At 37.8% G+C, this 21006-nt stretch overlaps 1 protein-coding gene across 5 annotated transcripts in view; it reads left to right on the forward strand.

The window, feature by feature from the left end:
* BTAF1 (B-TFIID TATA-box binding protein associated factor 1) overlaps nt 1-21006 on the forward strand; it is a 113585-nt gene that overhangs the window by 87830 nt on the left and 4749 nt on the right. For all 5 annotated transcript variants that reach the window (XM_059662828.1, XM_059662830.1, XM_059662832.1 and 2 more), the window contains 11 exons: nt 264-412; nt 8669-8821; nt 9013-9134; nt 9223-9390; nt 12022-12099; nt 12215-12344; nt 13935-14076; nt 14161-14291; nt 16120-16245; nt 18103-18255; nt 20227-20438. In XM_059662828.1, coding sequence (XP_059518811.1) covers nt 264-412; nt 8669-8821; nt 9013-9134; nt 9223-9390; nt 12022-12099; nt 12215-12344; nt 13935-14076; nt 14161-14291; nt 16120-16245; nt 18103-18255; nt 20227-20438 — 1564 coding nt within the window. The remainder of the gene's footprint in view (nt 1-263; nt 413-8668; nt 8822-9012; nt 9135-9222; nt 9391-12021; nt 12100-12214; nt 12345-13934; nt 14077-14160; nt 14292-16119; nt 16246-18102; nt 18256-20226; nt 20439-21006) is intronic.

The raw sequence follows: 21006 nt of genomic DNA on the forward strand, positions 1-21006 counted from the left end.
TAAAATAAATATCAAAAATATAAGTCTTTGTTTTACTATGGTTGCAAATATCAAAAAACTTCTATATGTGACACGGCACCAGAGTTAAGTTAGGGTTTTTCAAAATGCTGACATGCCGATCTCAAAAGGTTCACCATCACTGGTCTAGTCCCTCAAAACACAGATGAGAAAATGAGGAACTGTCTTAGAAGTTACAATCTTGGTGTATCCGTTTGCAAAAACATCTAAGAACCATTTGGAAATTTCCTTAATAACTTACTCAGGTGTAATGGAACAACTGGATGTTGGTATTGTTCCATATATTGTCCTTTTAGTTGTGCCTGTGTTGGGAAGAATGAGCGATCAGACAGACAGTGTAAGATTCATGGCTACGCAGTGCTTTGCAACCCTAATTAGACTCATGCCACTTGAGGTAAGTAGAAGACACTTGGTTTATGGACTTACAGGATATGTCAAGTTTTAAAAAATAATGTTGAATATGTTTGTTATAAGCATTAAGAAATTTATACTTTAATGCGTAACTTTTTTAAACAAGAGTTTTAAGTAAAACTATGGTTCCTAAAAGACTAATTCATTAATGCTGTTCTAGAAATAGTATTATTTATAAGTATCCCTATAACATCCATGTAAAGATTCTATGCTGAAGTTTACATGAAAAGTAAATTTGAGAGATGGTAATTGAAAATGTAAAGCAATTGAAGTCTCTGTGGGAGTATGGAGAAACAGACTTGAAGGACTGAAATTGGAGAATTTTGGAGTATAGTCATGGGACAGAAATAATATATGTGGCCAATCAGGAAATAATGGCTTGAAGCAAGGGAAGTACCAGAACCCTGCCCACCAAGCCCCTTAATATATTTTGGTGGGATTTTTATAAATAAGTAGATATGCAGTTCATTCATGTTATAATATGTATTAATACTTCAGTTTGTTTGTGAAAACAGCTACCTCAGAACCATTCAGAAATTTCCGTAATAACTTACTCAGGTGTAACGGAACAACTGGATGTCCGCGTTATTCCATATATTGTCTATGTATAAATGCTTCCTTTTTAATGGTTGAATAGTACTCCATTGTATGGACATACCACCATTTCTTTATTCATTCCGCAGTTGATAGACAGCTGGATTGTTACCAGCTTTTGGCTGTTACAAGTAATACTATGAACTTGCACTTATAAGTCCTTTTGTGGATGTGTGCTTTCATTTCTTTTGAGCAGATTGTTATCTAGGAATGGAATTACTGGGTCAATTTTTTTTTAAGAAACTGCCAAACCGTTTTCCAAAGTAACTGTACCATTTTACATGTCTACCAGCAAAGTATGAGCATAAGTTTGATACCCTCTTTCTTTGAAAAAAAGTTTGGCTAGATCTGGTAAAATTGAAGATTCCCATCCCAGTGACCCAGCAAAACCATCCTAGATATATACCCTAGAAAAATTCATAGACATATACCAAGGCACATCTTCAAGAACATTTAGTAGTATTATAGCATTATTTATAGTAGTCTTTAACCGCTCAACGTTCATTATCAGTAGACTAGTGTTAACTAGATTATTATACTACAATAAGAATGAACAGTACAGATGCATAGTACAATATTAATGAATCCTTTTACATAAGATTCCCTTTTTTTTTTTTTTATTGATATTTTACAGAGAGGAAGGGAGAGAGATAGAGAGTTAGAAACATCGATGAGAGAGAAACATCGGTCAGCTGCCTCCTGCACATCTCCTACTGGGGATATGCCCGCAACCCAGGTACATGCCCTTGACCGGAATCGAACCTGGGACCTTTCAGTCCGCAGGCCGGCACTCTATCCACTGAGCCAAACTGGTTTCGGCTAAGATTCCCTTTTTTAATGTAGTTCAAAAATAGGCAAAAGATGCATACTTTAGATGATAAAGGTATAAGGAAAAGTAAGAAAATTGCCATGAAAGTTAATAAAGTGACTACCTCTTAGGGAAAGGAAAGTAATTATCACTGGGAAGAAACATATGGAATCTTCTAGGATATTGGCAGGGCTCTTTTTTTTATTGGGTAATTGTTATAAAAGTGTGTTTTTTATAATTTACTAGAGGCTTGGTGCACAAAATTCGTGCACAGGTGGGGTCCCTAGGCCTGGCCAGTGATCAGGGCCTATTGGGGCCATCTCGCCTATTCCCAATTGGGGCCAGGCCAGCGGGGGCCTGCCACCTGCTGCCTGCCAGCTGGAGTCTGCTGCCTGCCACCTGCTGGCCAGGGAAACAGATGGGGGTGGGGCCCACGGGATGTTTGCCAGCCAGGGGGGGAAGGACCAGGGAGGTTGGCTGGCTGTGGGAGGTTGGCTGTGGGAGTGCACTGACCACCAGGGGGCAGCTTCTGCATTGAGCATCTGCCCCCTGGTGGTCAGTGCGCATTATAGTGACTGGTCGTTATGGTCATTTCAGTCATTCTGGTTCAGGTTGCTTAGGCTTTTATATATATAGATTAAACTGTACATTTGTTTATATATTTTTATATCCAGAATTGTTTTCATCACCCACTTCATAGGTCTTATTCATATCCTTAGATTCTTGGGCTTTGCATCATTTTATTTATAAATTAAATTGGTTATATTTAGTCCCCTTGGCCTGTTTTAGCTTTGGAATCCATGAGTGATGAGAAAATATCATATCTTTTTTGAGCAAAGGAGTAGATAAAAGCAATGTTTTAGGAAAAGTAGTCTTAACAGCTGAAAGCAGGGTCTTGGGAAAATCAGTTTAATAGCTGTTTGAATGTGAATTAGAATGGAAGTGCCCCCAGATCCACTATGAGGTTATAAAGGATATAAACACTTAAAAAATAATAATACATAAAACACTGGCAAGGAAAAGAGATACTGACTTTAGAAATGAGAAAAGGTTCCCTTTGATGTGAAAATTACAAAAATGTGATGCATATTTTGCTTCCAGCCATAATAGAAAAACAGGGACCAGATTTATCCTCCTACTTGAACCAGAAAACCACACAAAATGAAACAGCGGTTTTCAGATGTTGAAAAACAGGCAGCACAGAATAATGTTTTATGAAAGAAGGGAAACGAAGAGCCTAGTGCCTTTGCCAAGTTGAGGAGTCAAAGTTCAGAGTGAAGGGAGGACAAGATGGTGAGACTTTGCAAGGCAACGTACCCAACAGGAAGTAGCTGCATAAATAGGAAGCTCCAGAGGTCCCCACAAGGACTGAGCATTCATCTGGGCATATGCATTCTAGCATACTGCATTCACATTCACAGTCAAACATATATAAGAATATATGTTTGAGACGGGGTGGGGGGAAATGTCATAGAAAGGAGTATGTGGAATAATTTCCAGAGCTTACACAGGGCCAGGAATAGTTTGTGTGCCCAAAAAGCTGAGTCAAAAGCCTTCTACCATATTGAGCACCAAGTATGGTCCTTAAAAATATATTGCCTGAGTAGTGGGATCAAATTAGCCCTTGACAAAAGGCTAAATTGGATCCACCTTAACAAAGTTTAAAAGCAAGCCTTAAAAGGATCAAATTGATTTCAAGCAACTTACCTACATTCCAGGGGAATAAAATTTAAAGGAAGAAAATCTAGCACCTGACAACATAATTATGATGTTTAACATCCATGAAAAAATTACCAGGCATGTAATATTTCCAGTAACCAGGAGAAAGGTCAGTCAATAGAAACAGGTTCTGAAATGGCCCATATAATATAATTAGTAGACAAGAACATTAAAATGCACTCCATTTGTTCAAGAAGGCAGTATGAATATAATGAGCAAAATGGAAGGTATGAGAACAACCTAAATTGAACTTTGTGAGATGAAAAATATAATTACAAATAGTTCCATCAGTTCATTGTCAGAGAAAGCCCGTTATGCCAAATAGGTCCATGGACTCAAAAACAAATTTCCAAATCAAAATATTGACTCTTCAGTTCTACACCCACTCCATGTTAAACACTCTCTTTTTAAATGAATACCACCAAGTTCCTTAATCTGCCCACTGCTCCAACATGCAGTAGGCAAAACCACATTGCCATTACAATCCTCTGTGTTCCTTTACCTCTCCATTTTAATTTCTTACTCCTACTGATCCTTTTACTCCCTCCTGACAGTCACTATTATAGTGATCTAAGCTTTATCCAGCCAGTTTCTCCTTCATGTTTCCAGTCAATCCAGCCCACATCTCTCTTCATGGAGCAGCAACAACAGCCTCAATGTTTTATTTCTGACCCTGTCAGAAGGAAGCAGGCAGAGGAGGGCTTGTGGGACAGTTCTCATAAAATCTGCAGCAGTGTATAGTAATTCCCTAAGCCTTTATATGCACTCACCACTCATTCACTGACTCACTCAGAGCAACTTCCAATTCATGATAGGTGTCCTATACAGGTGTACCATTTTTTATCTTTTACACTGTATTTTTACTGTACCCTTTCTATGTTTAGGTACATAAATACCATAGTGATACAACTGCCTACAATAAAATGATGTACAAATTTGTAGTCTAGAGCAATGGGCTCTACTATATAGCCTATGTGTGTAGTAGGCTATACCAGCTAGGTTTGTGTAAGGGCACTTGATGTTTGCACAGCACCAAAATTGCCTAAGGATGCATTTCTCAGAATGTATCCTTGTTGTTAACAGTCATGCAAGACTATAAAAACACACTGGATGCAATTGATAGCAGATTGGATGCTGCATAAGAAAAGATTTGTGAGCTTGAAAGCATAGCAATAGAAACAAGAATGTCATGCAGATTCAATGCTGTTCCACTTGATCTTGATTTCTATTACATCATAATAGGAAGAATCATGTACTTTTCTAAAATGTGTACTATCAAAGATTCAGGGAATATCAACTACCAATTCTAATTCCCTGCACTATTAGTAACTTGTTGATTTTATAGGAATTGGAGTGAAGAAGATATTCACAGAAAGGGTTCCTGGGACTAAATAATATTTGTGACTCTTGGACTTAGGGTTTCATTGTTAAGAAAAGGATCTCGTTATATGTCATTTATTAAAAATTCCATGAGGATAAATGCAGATTTTGTTACATCTTTGTAAAGTACTGTGCAGAAAGGCTTCATTTTTATTAATATCATTATGGTATTAGATGTGCTAAAATGTTAGTTTCTATCTTACTAAAGTTAATTCTGAAACCTTTTGTAAATGTACCATGCAGTCATTTTTAATACTCAGTGTACATATATATTTTAATTGAATTTATTTATAATTCTTTTTCCAAAGTTCTAAATTTTTTAAACTTTAGAGAGCATAGGGCAGTAGTTTTCACATTTTTTGGTCTGAGGATCTCTCTACACTCTAAAAAATTGAAGATCTCCAAAGGGCTTTTGTTTATCATATTTTCTGTAATGTGAAAGGATTTATTAATTTAAATAATAAATCCATTAGATGTTTCCATATGTAACATTTTTAATGAAAAATAACTATTTCCTAAACAAAAAGTTAGTAAGAAAAATTACGTTGTTTGACATTTTAACAAATCTCTTTTAGAACTTGGTGTAGGTAGCTGGATTCTTGTATTTCCTTGGGCATTCAGTCTCTTGCAACACGTTCCTTGGGTTGAGGTATTTGAAGAAAGTTTAGCCTCACAGAGATAGGTAGTTGGAAAAGTTAGTATTTTGACAGCCTTTTCAAATAATTGTGGGTATTCTTTTATCTGATAGCATATCAAAATTCAAAAAGAGAAAGCTTGTTAAATTTGTTTTCAATGTAGACTCTAACGTTCTACCAATGAATGTGTAAATTACCTTACTTTAAAAGTAATTGGTTAGCCCTAGCCGGTTCAGTTCAGTGGATAGAGCGTCGGCCTGCAGACTAAAGGGTCCCAAGTTCAATTCTGGCCAGGGGCACATGTGTGGGTTGTGGCCTAGATCCCCTCACCCCAGTAGGGGGCGTGCAGAATGGAGCCAATCAATGAATCTATCTCATCATTGATGTTTCTATTTCTCTCCCTTTTTCTCTGAAATCAATAAAAATATATATATATATATTTTTTTAAGTAATTGGTTAATCTTACACTTTTGAGTCGATTTTTTACCCATATGTGTTTTGTAACATTATGCATACATCATTGGGAAAATATTGGTTCACTGAGTTGCATTAAAAAAATACTTTTAAAAATTGATGAGAGAGAGAGAGAGGGAAAGAAAAAGGTTGTGTGAGAGAGAAACATCGATTTGTTATTCCACTTACTTATGCATTCATTTCTTGTATGTGCCCTGACCAACCATCAAACTTGCAACCGTGGTGTAACGGGACGACGCTCCAACAAATTGAATTATTTGGCCATGGCCAGTAAAATTTTTAACGGTTGGTATATTTCACCATACTGTAGCAAAATCAAATTAATTAATATCACCAACAGAAAATTCCTTTTTAGTATTGGCAAGTTGCCAAGTTCACAGTGCTAAGTTTTTCCTGAAAGCTTATTCTGTCATTGGCAACAAGTTAGGTCAGTTGTTTTCTTGGAAGTGAAATTTTATTTTTGAGAAAATGTCAGCCAAATCCCCAAGTCAGAATAACTAGTTTATCCGTCCAGTCAAGTAAAATGTTCTATGAAAAATCACTAGGTCAGATCATAATTTAAGCAATCTTACAAGTGCTTTTCCTCAACATTTAGTGCAATGTTTTATGTATACTTTACATCTCATTGCGTAAAATGTTAAAAAGATGTGTATTCATGGTTGAGTTTAATAAAATTATGTTTACTACTTTAAAAGACATTCTGAAATGAAACCAGTTTGTTTTTTTTAATATATTCCTTTATTGGTTTCAGAGAGGAAGGGAGAAGGAGAGAGAGATAGAAACATCAATGATGAGAGAGAATCATTGATTGGCTGTCTCCTGCACGCCCCCTACTGGGGATTGAGCCCGCAACCCAAGCGTATGCCCTTGCCGGAATCGAACCTGGGACCCTTCAGCCCGCAAGCTGATGCTTTATCCACTGAGCCAAGCCAAGCCGCCTAGGGTTGAAACCAGTTTTTTTTTTTAAAATGCTGGTGCATGGCTGGGAGGAATACAGTGACTGCTAGTATATGTGGTGCAATTGCCATGATTCTTTCTGATCGACAAGAAGTTTTACCCATATTACTTTTGCATCATCAGTGCAAATGTTAACACAGTGGTAAAAGCAAACAACATCTTTCATTATGAAACTAGGGGCCCAGTGCATGAATACATGCACCTTGAAAGGAACTGTGGGGCCATGAGGCTATGGTAAGCACAGTGGCGGGTCTTGGCCAATCCTTTGCACCCTCGCCTGGCCCCTCCTGCCACAGCCCCTAGTCCCGTCTGCCGGCAGCCCTGCTCCCACCACCACTGCTCTCATGCACTGACGGCACTGGTCCTGCTCTCACCTGTTGAAGGCACGGAGTGATTGGGGCTGGCGCTGTCAGCAGTGTGAGTGGCAGCTGCTGCCCTGATCGCCCCTTAGGAGCAGGGGGAGGTGAAGAAGCCCTTGAGGTGATCAGGGCCGGCAGCCACCGCTCACACCCACTGACGGCACCAAGTGATCGGGTCTGGCGCCAAATGCCGGCAGAGGGTGCGAGCAGAGGCTCTGGCACCAGCAGCGGGGGTGAGCGGGGCCAGCACCAGCAACAGGTGCAAACACTGGGTGGGACCGTGGCATGCAGGAGCAAAGAATTTTCAGTTACCACCAGAGGCTTGCCCCGACAGCGACTGGTGGCCTGCCTTGGTCTGGTGCCCCTGCTCACCTGTTCCACTATCCCACCATGGCTGACACCCGCCATGGTCTGCGCACGCCCGCTGGTGGTCATCACACGTCATAGCAACCAGTTGTTCGGTTCTTGTTCCGCCGTTCGGTCTGTTTGCATGTTAGCCTTTTATTACACAGGATGGTTTTGACCTCAGTGACCCTTTGAAAAGGTCTTGAGCAGAGGTCCTCAAACCTTTTAAACAGGGGGCCAGTTCACTGTCTCTCAGACATTCCACACATGCGCACTGCGGGCCTGGGACGAGTCGGCTGCTAAGCAGGACAGGCAGCGGTGGCAAAAACACCCGGCGGGCTGGATAAATGTTTTCGGCGGGCTGCATGTGGCCCGCGGGCCATAGTTTGAGGACCCCTGGTCTTGAGGATCCTGAGGAGTCGGCAGCCCACATTTTAAGAACCAATATCCTGGGACATCATAACCCAAATTGAGAAGCTCTAGTAACAGCGTATTGCTTAAAATAAGCTATACAACTTTGCCTTTTTAAGTAATGCATGGTGTGGGAAAAATTAAGTTGTACGTGTGTTTTTTAGAATACCTCAAATGTGTTTGTTTAGTAGTCTCATTGTAGCATTTTAACCCTTTTTGGTCCAACGTGGAGGCTGACTCGACAGACCAGGCGCTAGGAGCAGGTCCAACGTTGAGGCTGAGGTCGACACTGCAACCGGTTCAACATTCAATCCCGTCAATTAATTTGGACCAGACTGTTTGAATTCCAAAAATAAAATTGGACTGCAAAGGGTTAATACCTGTCAAATTCTTTAAACTGTTTGTTTTCCAGTCTTTAAAATTATACTACTTTTGAATTATTTTTTTTCTCTGCATTTATATTTTAATAAAACTTAAAATTACTAGTATTTTATGATCTAAGGATAAAAAATTAATCATGAGTAAATAGTTTTAATACACTTAAAAAATCATTTTAGGCAGGCATTCCAGACCCTCCAAATATGTCAGAAGAATTAATCCAATTGAAAGCCAAGGAACGACACTTTTTGGAGCAATTGTTAGACGGGAAGAAATTGGAAAATTACAAAATTCCAGTACCAATCAATGCTGAACTCAGAAAATATCAGCAGGTAAAGTTTTATAGTTATCTTATAAATATAAATAGTGACTATTCCTTTCAAATGTACCTCAAAGAGTTTTTAAAATTCATTTAGTAAAATAATTGTGGTTGGTATCCTATATCCATTTCTTTCTTTTATGCCTGTAAAAATGCTATTTATGATTTGTTTATAGTTATAATTTTTCTCTTTCAACATTTCAGGATGGTGTGAACTGGTTAGCATTTCTTAATAAGTATAAACTTCATGGAATTCTATGCGATGACATGGGCTTAGGAAAAACTTTACAGTCCATCTGCATTCTAGCAGGAGATCATTGTCACAGGTAATTTAAAATATTATTTTGAAAGAAGGTTTCCAGATGCTGAGAAATACAGACAAGGTGGTTAATTTATTGTTTTGTTGTTGTAAAGGGCCCAGGAATATGCAAGATCAAAATTGGCAGAATGTATGCCACTTCCTTCCTTGGTGGTTTGTCCACCAACATTAACAGGTCACTGGGTGGATGAAGTAGGTAAATTTTGCTCCAGAGAATATCTCAATCCATTGCACTATACTGGACCTCCTACTGAAAGAATAAGGTAAGAACTGTTAAATCTTTTGCTCTAAGTAGTTTAGAAGAATAAAATTTATTGCAGGTGAATTTAGTTAGCTTTTTTTTGTTATCAGACATATAAATTTATTTAAGAAAAGTAAGTGTACATACATTTTAAAGATAATCTCATCAAAATTCAAGAACTTTGCCAAAAACACTAATTCAAAAGAATATATGCCACCCCTATGTTCATTGTTATTTACAATAGCCCAGTGGCCATCAATAGACAGTAGGTAAAAAAGCTGTGGCACACACACCATGGAATATTACTCAGCCATAAAAACAAATGAAACTTTACCACGGCAACAGCATGGATAGACCTAGAAGGTATCATGCTGAGTGAAACAAGTCAATCAGAGAAAGACAAATACCATATGACTCACTTATATGGGGAATCTAGAGAACAAAATGAATGAACAAACAAAATTGAAACAGACTCAAAGACACAGAGAACAGACTGACCGATGGTTGCCAGAGGACAGTTGGGGGAACGAGTGAAAAGATGAAGGGATTGAGTAGTACAAAATAGTCACAGGGATGTAAAGTACAGCATTATGAGTATAGTTAATAATATTGTAATAACTATGTATTGTGCCAGGTGGGTACTGGAAATACTGCAGGAACACTTTGTAAAGTATATGATTATCTAACCACTATGCTTTCACCTGATACTAACATAAAATAATATTGAATGTTCTTCTTTGTGTGTTTTATATACTAGAGGCCCGGTGCACGAAATTTGTGCGGGGGGTGGGGGGGGTTGTCCCTCAGCCCGGCCTGCACCCTCTCACAATCTGGGACCTCTTGGGGGATGTCTGACTGCCAGTTGCGGGGTCGGGCCTAAACCGGCAGTCAGGCATCCCTCTTGCAATCCGGGACCGCTGGCTCCTAACCGCTCGCTTGGCTGCCTGCCTGATCGCCCCTAACCACTCTGCCTGCCTGCCTGATCGCCCCTAACCACTCTCCTGCCTGCCTGCTTCATCACCCCCAACTGCTCGCCTGCCTGCCTCATCACCCCTAACTGCCTCTGCCTTAGCCCCCACTGCCGCGGCTTTGTCTGGAAGGTCGTTCGGCTGTCAGTCTAATTAGCATATTACACTTTTATTATTATAGATACAGATATATACACACACATTGATTTCAGAGAGGAAGGAGGAGGGAGGGAGAGATAAAAACATCAGTGATAATTGATAGGCTGCCTCCTGCATGCCCCCTACTGGGAGTTGAGCCTGCAACCAGGGCATGTGCCCTGACCTGGATTAGAACTATCATCTCTGGTCAATGCTCAACCACTGAGCTACACTGGCCGGGCAAAATTTACGTTCTTTAAAAAAATATCAAGGACTTGGGCTGTTCTTAACAATCAATTGGGCCTTCTAAGTATTGGAGCTAGAAAACTATCAGGAACCAAAGCCATTCTCTATGCCCTTCTTGGGAGCCTTGTGATCATAGTATTTAAGTGTCATAAGCTACCCACTTTCCCTAAGAGTTCCTTCTCCCCAAAAGTGCTTTTAGTCCACAATGACTGCTTTAGCTGTCCTGATACCATAGCAACACTAGAGCTCTATTAGCTTTACCTTCTCTGTGTTCACTAGTATATCCCCTAATGTTCCTAAATACAAATTTTAAAGAGGGGAATCTCATTGATTTCAGTTCATCTTTAAAAAAAACTTGGATAGTCATAGGTTGCTGATTAGTCCATAGATACCCTGCTCCTTCTGTATCAATAATAGGTAACATATTGAGCACTTACTGGCCAGGCACTGTTCTAAACAGTTTCACATTTATGTAAAATTGTATGTCCTCACAATCACCTTATGAGGTGTGGGTTCTCTTGTTCCTAATTTGCAGATGAGGAGTCTAAGGCATGGGGCCTAGGTCCAAGGTCACTCAGCTAATTGAGTAAGAGATTTGAACACAGGCATCTCAACAGCTTGTACTCTTAAAAAATTTACTGTAGTGTCTGTTAGAATTCATTTATTTACAAGTGATAGAAACTCAGACTAGCTTACATAAACAGGAAATTCATTAATTCACTAAATTGATAATTTCATGGGTGTAATTCTTGTTTCGGGCATATCTAGATTGCTCTTGTTTGCTCTTTCTCCTAATACGTAACTTATATTTGGTCTGTGCTGGACTTCAGTCTATAGTTGGTGGATATGATGATCATGGGCAGTCTTAGGCCCATTGGTCATGCCCCAAAACCAGCCCTTTGTGGTCAGCGAATATTGTGAGGGTCTCAGCTTGATTCAAGTGCTTCATCTCTTTGGTGAATACGAGGATTGATCGCTCCCCCTCAACCCCCAGCACAACATGGAATAGTGAAGGAATAGAGCCTCCAAGGAAGAGGTATTGGCAAGTGAAGTTAAAATGCCCACCACATTTGAGTCAGGTATCCATCTCTTTTCTAATCAGACTAAGTTAGAGCAATAAGGCCCATTTATAAGAATGGCCTTGTGGTAGCAGGGTCATAAATGCAAACAGAAGGGAATGTTAGTCTTATTAGACAGATTGAAAGCACCTTATATGATGGTAGATGTAGTTTCTTTCCCCTTTGAAATTGTATTATAAACTTTGCAGATTCCTCATGTCCTACTCTTATTTTTAAATACAGGTTACAGCATCAAGTAAAAAGGCATAATCTGATAGTGGCTTCATATGATGTTGTGAGGAATGACATAGATTTCTTTAGGTAAGAATCATTTATTTATTTATTTAGAAAAACTTAGTATCAAATTTGGAGAAACTTAGTATTTTCCCGCCTCAGAGACTCTTCATGCTAAATTTATTTGTGTATTCTCCCTTAGAAATATTAAATTTAACTACTGTATTCTTGATGAAGGCCATGTCATCAAAAATGGAAAAACAAAGTTATCAAAAGCAGTAAAACAACTGACTGCTAATTATAGGATTATTCTTTCTGGCACACCAATACAGGTAATTATTTACTTAAAAAAAAATATTTGCCATGTGAAGAGAAGGATTGGCATTGGCATTGAATTAAATAAGAGGGTTTTTGTTTGTTTTGTTTTGTTAGTTTATAGGAATGATAATTTCCAGTAATTGTTTTTATAACTGTTCATTTGGTACGTAGCAGTATCTGAGAAAACTAGGTTTTTAAAGTCATATTTAAAATGCAACTTTAGGCTATGTAAATAGAAGTCTTATGTCCAAAGTCTGGGAGTCATTAGTGTGACTCTATTCCAAAATGGCCGTTCTCCTTTTGTAGTGTTACACCATAATTGGATTTAACACTGAAACCATGAATACCTGAGACTAGGAAACAGTTGAAAGCAGGAGGTTGTAGAAGTTTATGTTGGAAAAAGAAGAAGATAGTTGAATATGTAGATGTGTTCAGATAAGAGAGATTGTGTTACAATACTTCCAGAGGTTGCAAATGTTCACACCTAGTTTGGATAGCCCACTTGGATGGGGAAGATACCCTTCATCACTCTCCAGTTAGTGGGAGAAAAAACACCAGGTGACTTTGAAATAATTGATTTTTTTTAATGTACTTGTTACTTATTTTTGGTGATGGACTGATTATTATTATAAGTGTTAGGGTTTTGTCTATTACTTGAACACTATGGATTTTAAAAGTACCTTTAAAAGGGGGAAAAAGACCCTTTAGGCTTGCATTATTGAGATTTATTTTGTTCCAATTTAAACTTACATAGAAACGTCACAGTATTTTTAAATAGGTTACTGCTTTCACAATAAGAGTTGTTGTTTAAAAGCAATCTTTTTTTCCCTCATACCCACCTGAACAGTTTAGCTCTGAAGCTGTAAGGTGGGTTTCTGCACTGAAGAGCCATGGTAGCCCATTTGATATTGGTCCCTATGGGAAGTCAAACTTAAGTGGGATTTGAAGGGTGTCCATCATATGGGAGGGTAGCCCAGCATGGTGAGCCAGAGCTTGAGCAGGGTGAGGAAAGACAGACATCTGGAAGAGTTAAAGGGTAAAATGGCACCTTAGGATACACACATTTTGGGAAAGAATCCAAAATGAAAATATGTTGATTTTTTTTTTTTTTTTTATGAAACTTCAGAATTGGAAAGAACTCGTGCCAGTTCTTTGTGAACCTTAAATACTGGGCAGACTTGACCTATAACCAAACTCTTCAGGTTTTTCCTTTGTTGAAGAAATGGTGATGTAGGCCAGATTCCTTAAATATTGCTGTCAATATGAGTGTTAAAGTTAAAAGAATCAGAAACACATTCATCCTTTTGCTCTTTTATTTACTACTTTATGCCACCAGTAGGACTTAATACTATAGACCAAGACTTAGCTGGTGGAGGAGACTTGAAAATCTCCCCTCCTCCCCCCAAATAAGACAAGAGTATTTTCTCCAAGGATGCTGACTTGAATATTACACGTTTAAATATAGACTTATACCATATACCTAAAAATGTGATAATATCTCATCTATATCATCATAATGGGCTTTTTTAAATTAATGTTTCAATTTTTAAGTGTAAGTAAATCATCTCAGTACAAACTCAAATATATTCCTTTCTTACATTCAGAACAATGTTTTGGAGCTGTGGTCATTATTTGATTTCCTCATGCCAGGATTTTTGGGGACTGAACGCCAGTTTGCTGCTCGATATGGTAAACCTATATTAGCAAGTAGGGATGCTCGAAGCTCTAGTCGAGAACAAGAAGCAGGTATGAAAAAGAGATAATTATATTTTCTGTGCAAGTGAATATAATTTATTCTTTTTTTGAGCCATTTTCTCTTCTTATTAACAGGTGTCCTTGCAATGGATGCACTACACCGCCAAGTCCTACCATTTCTTTTGAGAAGAATGAAAGAAGATGTTTTGCAAGACCTTCCACCCAAAATTATTCAAGACTATTACTGTACTCTCAGTCTTCTCCAGGTTAGGAATTTGGTGATTGTGGTTGTTGGTGATATGTTTATTAGTGGAATGCTTTGAATAAGCCACAAAAGGGGAATAGCCTTTGGCTTTATCACTCTAATCTAGCTTCTACTTTCCTAAACTTGAAAAATATTGTGGCCGAAACCAGTTTGGCTCAGTGGATAGAGCATTGGCCTGCGGACTGAAAGGTCCCAGGTTCGATTCCGGTCAAGGGCATGTACCTTGGTTGCGGGCACATCCCCAGTAGGAGATGTGCAGGAGGCAGCTGATCGATGTTTCTCTCTCATCGATGTTTCTCTCTCTCTCTCTCCCTTCCTCTCTGTAAAAAATCAATAAAACATATTAAAAAAAAGAAAAGAAAAAGAAAAATATTCTGTTTTAAATAGATGTAGATAAGACACTAAGTGAATCTGTGAATATATGTGGATATATTTGGATAAGTGCATTTTGCATTAACATGCAAAATTCAGTATCATAGTTGCTTTCTCATATGTCTAGTTAATTGAAAAGGTTAAACTGATGAAGAAATGTTTATAAGGACCAAAAATCTGCCTATAGTGTCTTATCCTCACATATATAACATTATAGGTACCTTATGTCAGTCCCCATTTTTACAAATAAGGAAACCGAAGCTCAGAAAGTTAAGCAACTTGCTAAAGGTTGTATAGCTAACATATATCAGGATTGAGTTTCAAACTTTGGAAAGTGGGGATCACATCCCTTTTAAAGTATTATTGCATTACCAGTAAATTTCTGAAATTTTGACTTCTGTGCAGGTCTGATTTTGTACATAGAGACCATTAACAAAGGAATGTACTGTATGCCTTTCCTTGTGTAGTATTTTATAAGGGTAAATTGCCCCTTACAGGCCATGTCTTATGAAGACACTTAATAAGACATGGCCTATAATCAGAATTTTTTGTTTGAATATGTACTTTATGTTCTAGGTTACTAGTCATTAATCTATTTCAGTAGTATGAGTTGATCAAATGAATAAGATATATAGACTGACCCTACAAACTTACCTTCTTTCCCCTGTATGTAAGACAGCCTGTTGGTATATATTTATGCAGCTAGAGTTTAGATGCTAATAATTCTGTGATCATTTATATTATCTACCCTATTTCTCTGGACCTCCATTCCTTGTTTGTAAAAATAGGGTTAATGTTTCTTAAATATTGTATGGGTAACGGAATGACGATTTTGTAAAATACAATAAAGAAAAGGTGCCATGTGAAAAAAGGCTGTAATGATATACCAGTGATGGTATTAAAATATCAGCATAAAATACACTAAGTAGACTGGAGGCAGGGAGCTGGGGAAGGAAGTGACATTTGGCTTTATTTAGCCCTCTAGATTTTCTTCCCTTTTGCATTGTTTTAGCCTTTACAAGCAGAACCCAAACCCCAAGGTAATATTTAGACTTGCCTTTTAGGCAGCAATATTCTTTTAAAAGTTGGTCTCTTGGAATGTACCTTTAGTCTTGATCACATAACTTCACTTAAGGGAGATTTTCTAATTTACTTGTAAGAGTTCAGATTCTTTTTTAGTGGTATTATATTTATCTTCTGAACAGAGTGGAAAAATTAAGTCTAGGACTATTTGACTACTGTTTTAATATTTTAGCAGCCCAACTTAATGTGTTATACTTGTTTTCTAAATGTAATTTTAAAGGAATTTACCAAGATGGATTATCTAATCAGTAGCAAAGTACAGGTATCATAATTTAATGAGAGTTGATTTAAATTATTGCTCTTATTGGCCTTTGCTTAGTTATTTTTTCAACAATTGAAAATAAGTATATTTGTTTGTGGGGGAAATCTTACAGGTGCAGCTCTATGAGGACTTTGCTAAGTCTCGTGCCAAGTGTGATGTTGATGAAACAGTTTCTTCAGCTGCACTTTCTGAAGAAACTGAAAAACCAAAGCTTAAAGCCACAGGCCATGTATTCCAGGTATAGATTACAGTCTACTTTTTAAATGTTGCCTAAGTATGTTCTTCAATGCAGATTTTACATGGAGCACTGAAATGTGGGTTTATTTAAATTTTTAAAATACTGTACATACATTCTTGGAAATAGGGAAAAGTGCCAATCTATTTTTGTATTAAGTAGTTTAATATTAAAATTAAACGTAAAATGCAATCTACATTGTTTATTATATATTTAAAGGGGTTTTTAGAGAATCTTTTGCTTTCCATTTAAAAAATACTGGGACACCTACCACAAGACAGTAATTTTTCTAGGCACAGGGATTAATTAAAGCAGTGAGCAAAACAGACTGCCTCCCTTGTAAATATGAAAAATGAATACATAAAATGCATGTAAGAGAAAAAGCAGAGTGTGGGGTTATGCAATATAGGAGTCAGGATAGGTTGTGATTTTTAATTGAGGGATCAGGTATGGCCTCACTGAGAAAGTGACATTTTAGCAGAGATCTGAAGGAGGACTGAGGCATGGCAGTTATGTAAGGGGAAGCAATTCTGGGCAGAGGATACAAAAACTACAGAGGTCCTGAGACATCCTGCCTATTGTGCTCACGGGGATAGCAAAAGAAAAAGACATGGAAAGCCAACTCACTTGTTTTCCCTTTTGAAATATGCTATAGAAAACCTTCCAAACCCCTTTGCCACCAATAAATTAAATGCTGCAAGCATTTTTAAAGATAGAAGAGGAAAAAGGTAGTTGTAAAGGCTAATAACTCTCTCACAGTTTCTATTATAGTGCCCAGTCTTCTCTTGTGCCTTGTCAGTGAAGCTTGCTAATACAAATCTCCAGGGCAAAGGGTGAGACACAAATAATAGCCCAAGCAAAAGGCAAAAGAGAAAGGTTATGGCTGAATTAGAGAAAAGAAAGAAGAGATCCTATAGGGTTCTGATTCTTAAACACAACCACTTGAAATAACCACCTAGCTCCCCAACCCCCACCACAGACCTACTGAACCAGAATACTATGTAGAGGGGAAAGATCTGCAGATTTATCAGGTCTTCAAGACATTTTATACACACTGAAGTTTGAGTAACCCTTCTTTGGGAAGTGATGCCTGGTGCCAGAAGCATCTGAAAGCATTATGAAGCATTTGAGTGGGAAAGGGTTAGGTATAGGAGCTAATGAATAAACCTTTTTCTGCCATGAGAAGCTCATTGTCTAGTGGGGGATACAAACAGTATGATTGATACAAGCTATAAATGCTCTAAAAAATAAATACAAACTGCACAAGAAACAGACGAAGGCATCACAGATGAGATTTGAACTGATTCTTGAAGGAGTAAGGGTAGTTAAAAGAGAGAGAAGGGCATTCTAGACAGTAGGAAAAAATACTGAAGTGCAAACATTTGTGACATGTGAAGTGATCTTGACACACACACACACACACACACACACACACACACACACACACACGGCCCAATGCACAAAATTCATGCAAGAGTAGGCCTTCCTTCTCCCGGCTGCTGGCACCAGCTTCCCTCTGGCACCTGGGACCCGGGCTTTCCTTGCAGCCCCGGCGTCATCTGGAAGGTTGTCTGGAAGAACATCTGGCCTAATTAGCAGATTACACTTTTATTATTATAGATATACTAGAGGCCCAGTGCATGAAATTTGCGCACTCAGGGAAGTCCCTCAGCCTGGCCTGCGCCCTCTCGTAGTCCAGGAGCCCTCGGGGGATGTCCGACTGGTGTTGCCTTGGCTGGCCTGGCACCGCCTGTTCGGCAACACCCCCACCCCCACCCCCACCGACCAGTCATTACACAGTTCAGTTGATTTGCATATTACACTTTTCTTATATAGGATATACTTTTTCCTCTTTTAAAGGCGTTACAGTACTTACGTAAACTGTGCAACCATCCAGCGTTAGTCTTAACACCTCAACACCCTGAGTTCAAGAGTACTACTGAAAAACTGGCCGTTCAGAATTCTTCACTTCATGATATTCAACATGCCCCTAAACTCTCAGCTTTGAAACAAGTAAGTAGGTCTTTTAAGGGTTAGATGTGTGTTAAACATTCCTGATCTAGAACACTAGGTAAATTTGCATTTCCAATAGCTTACTGATATATTTACCATTTTTATTTTTAATTTGGTTAAATTTTGGTATAAATACATAAAGCATTAAATATGCCATTCTATTTTTAGGTATATAATTCAATGACATTACTTACATTCACAGTATTGTACAATTGTCACCACTATTTACAAAATATTTCTGTACCCATTGAGCAATAACTTCCCATTCTCCTTTTTCCCCAACACTGGGTAACCTCTAATATACTTTGTGTCATGAATTTGCATGTTCTAAATATTTCATGTAAGTAGAATCATTGACTTATTTCACTTATTTTCAAGATTCAGTCATGTTGTAGCATGTATTGGTACTTCAACTTTATGGTTGAATGATATTCCATTATTACTGTTATGTTTACACCAGATTTTGTTTATCCAGTCATGTGTTGATGGGATATTTGAGTTGTTTCTGCCTTTTGGCTATTGTGAATAATGGTGCAGTAAACATTGACTTATAAGTATTTGTCTCTTTTCAGTTTTTTTTGGATATAGACATAGGAGTGGAATTGCTGGCTGGGTCATACAACAATTCTACGGTTAACTTTTCAATAGCTGCCAAATTGTTTTCCATTGTGGCAGCATCATTTGCATTTCCACCAGCTATGTGCCAAGGTTATAATTTCTGCATAGCCTCCCCAACAATTTCAACTTTTTTTTAGTATAGCCATCCCAGTAGGCATGAAGTGGCATGTCATTGTTGATTTGCTATCCCTAATGAGTAATAATGTTGAGCATCTTTTCATGTGGTTATTGGATATTTATATAACTTTGGAGAAATGCTGTTTAAATCCTTTGACCATTTCTTAATTTGATTGTTTATCTTTTGGTTGAGTTTTAGGGATTGTTTTTTATTGTAAGTATTAAGCCCTTACCAGATATGATTTGCAAATACTTCCATTCTTTATTTCATTGTTTTTTACTTTCTTGATAATGGTTTCTGATGAGAAATCAGGGGTTAATCTTAATTGAGGATCCCTTTTGCATGACAAGTCACTTTTCTCTTGCTGCTTTTAAGTTCCTATTTTCAAATAAAAGTTGAATTTCATCCACATTTTAATTATACTACAGGCTTTAAATTATTTTTAGTTTATATTTTTGTACATTACTTTTTTAGCTGCAGTTATTACTTAAACTAATCTCTCATTTTAGAGTGCCTCTTGTCACACTGAAGTGTCTGGAATTAAGAAATTTAGGAACTCTGCAACTTAGGCCCAGATTATTCCTGGCTATTCTTATGGAGGGCTGTTCTAGAACACTTCTTTTTAGATATTCAGAGTAAAGGTTCTATCTCAGGAGAGAACTAGCTTGCTTTCTTTTAAAATATGTCTGTTCTCTGAAGTAGAGGAAGAATCTTATTTGCGTTTTAAAAATCTGGCAATAGAAGTAAAGAAATATGTTTATCAGCAGATAATAGTGCCAGAAATATCTCATATTGCTAGAGCCAGAATTTTAAAATTTCAGTAGAATGGAATGAACTGAAACTCCAAGTGACAATTAAAGGTGATAAGCAGAGTCAATTTTTAAAAGAAAAACACTTAAATATAGATTCTGTCAGACTTGGCAAACATAGGGCAAAGTTGAATTTGATTTGATGGTAAGTTCACTACAAACCTACTGTATGAATTAGTTGCCAGTAAATAAAGCTAATATGATCTTGGTGGTTAAAGCAGTGTAATGGCCAAAATGAGGGCATCATAGTTTCACTGTATTTTATATCAGTTAGACCAAATTTTGAGTATCATTTATAATTTGGGGCCATTATTTATTATAACCGTAATAAATAATCTAGGAACCATTTTATATGAGGTATAGCTTGAAAAACTATTGGTTGCCTACTTTTATTGAATGCCTGTGTAACAACTGATATTTTTCTAGTTGCTGTTGGATTGCGGTTTGGGAAATGGCAGCACTTCAGAGAGTGGCACAGAGTCTGTTGTGGCCCAGCACAGGATCCTGATCTTCTGTCAGCTGAAAAGCATGCTTGATATAGTAGAACATGATCTTCTCAAGCCTCACTTACCCTCTGTCACTTACCTGAGATTAGATGGAAGCATACCTCCTGGTCAGAGGCATGCCATTGTTTCACGGTAAGTGGCTTCTAAAACTCCTATAAATCGTGGCCATAGTCAGTGTATTATTTCTTACATAGGAGTTTGCCTCATGAAGTATTTTCTTTAAAAGTATAGAACTAAAAAACAAATTAGAGAAAAAAAATATTTTTCTAAAAACCAAAAAAATAGAACTACAGAAATACCATTGAATAAATAGTTTGTTTAGCTAAAAAAGTGTGGCTTTATTAGGATAGCACTTTAAAGGGTATGAAAGAAAATTAAGGCATCAACAAAAAATAGAGATAACATTTTACCTCACCTTTTTGGGGAGAGTTGGGGTGGGAAGAAGCAAAAATGTGGCTTAGCTGAGATGTGTATCTTCATCTCTGTGCCTCTGCTCAGAACAAGTTGGACGCTGGCCGAGCTAGGAAGCAAAATCAATGAATGCAGTGTTTCCTAAGTGTGGCCTGCACCCGCTGCTTTAGAAATCATAGATTCCTAGGTTCTGTCCCAGACTTGTAACTTTAAGAGTAAGCATTTTTAACAAGCACCCTCAAGAGATTGTTAAGCATGATACAGTTAGAGACCCATGATCAAGCTTTGG

Source organism: Myotis daubentonii, chromosome 13, assembly GCF_963259705.1.
Source record: "Myotis daubentonii chromosome 13, mMyoDau2.1, whole genome shotgun sequence".
Classification (NCBI taxonomy): domain Eukaryota; kingdom Metazoa; phylum Chordata; class Mammalia; order Chiroptera; family Vespertilionidae; genus Myotis; species Myotis daubentonii.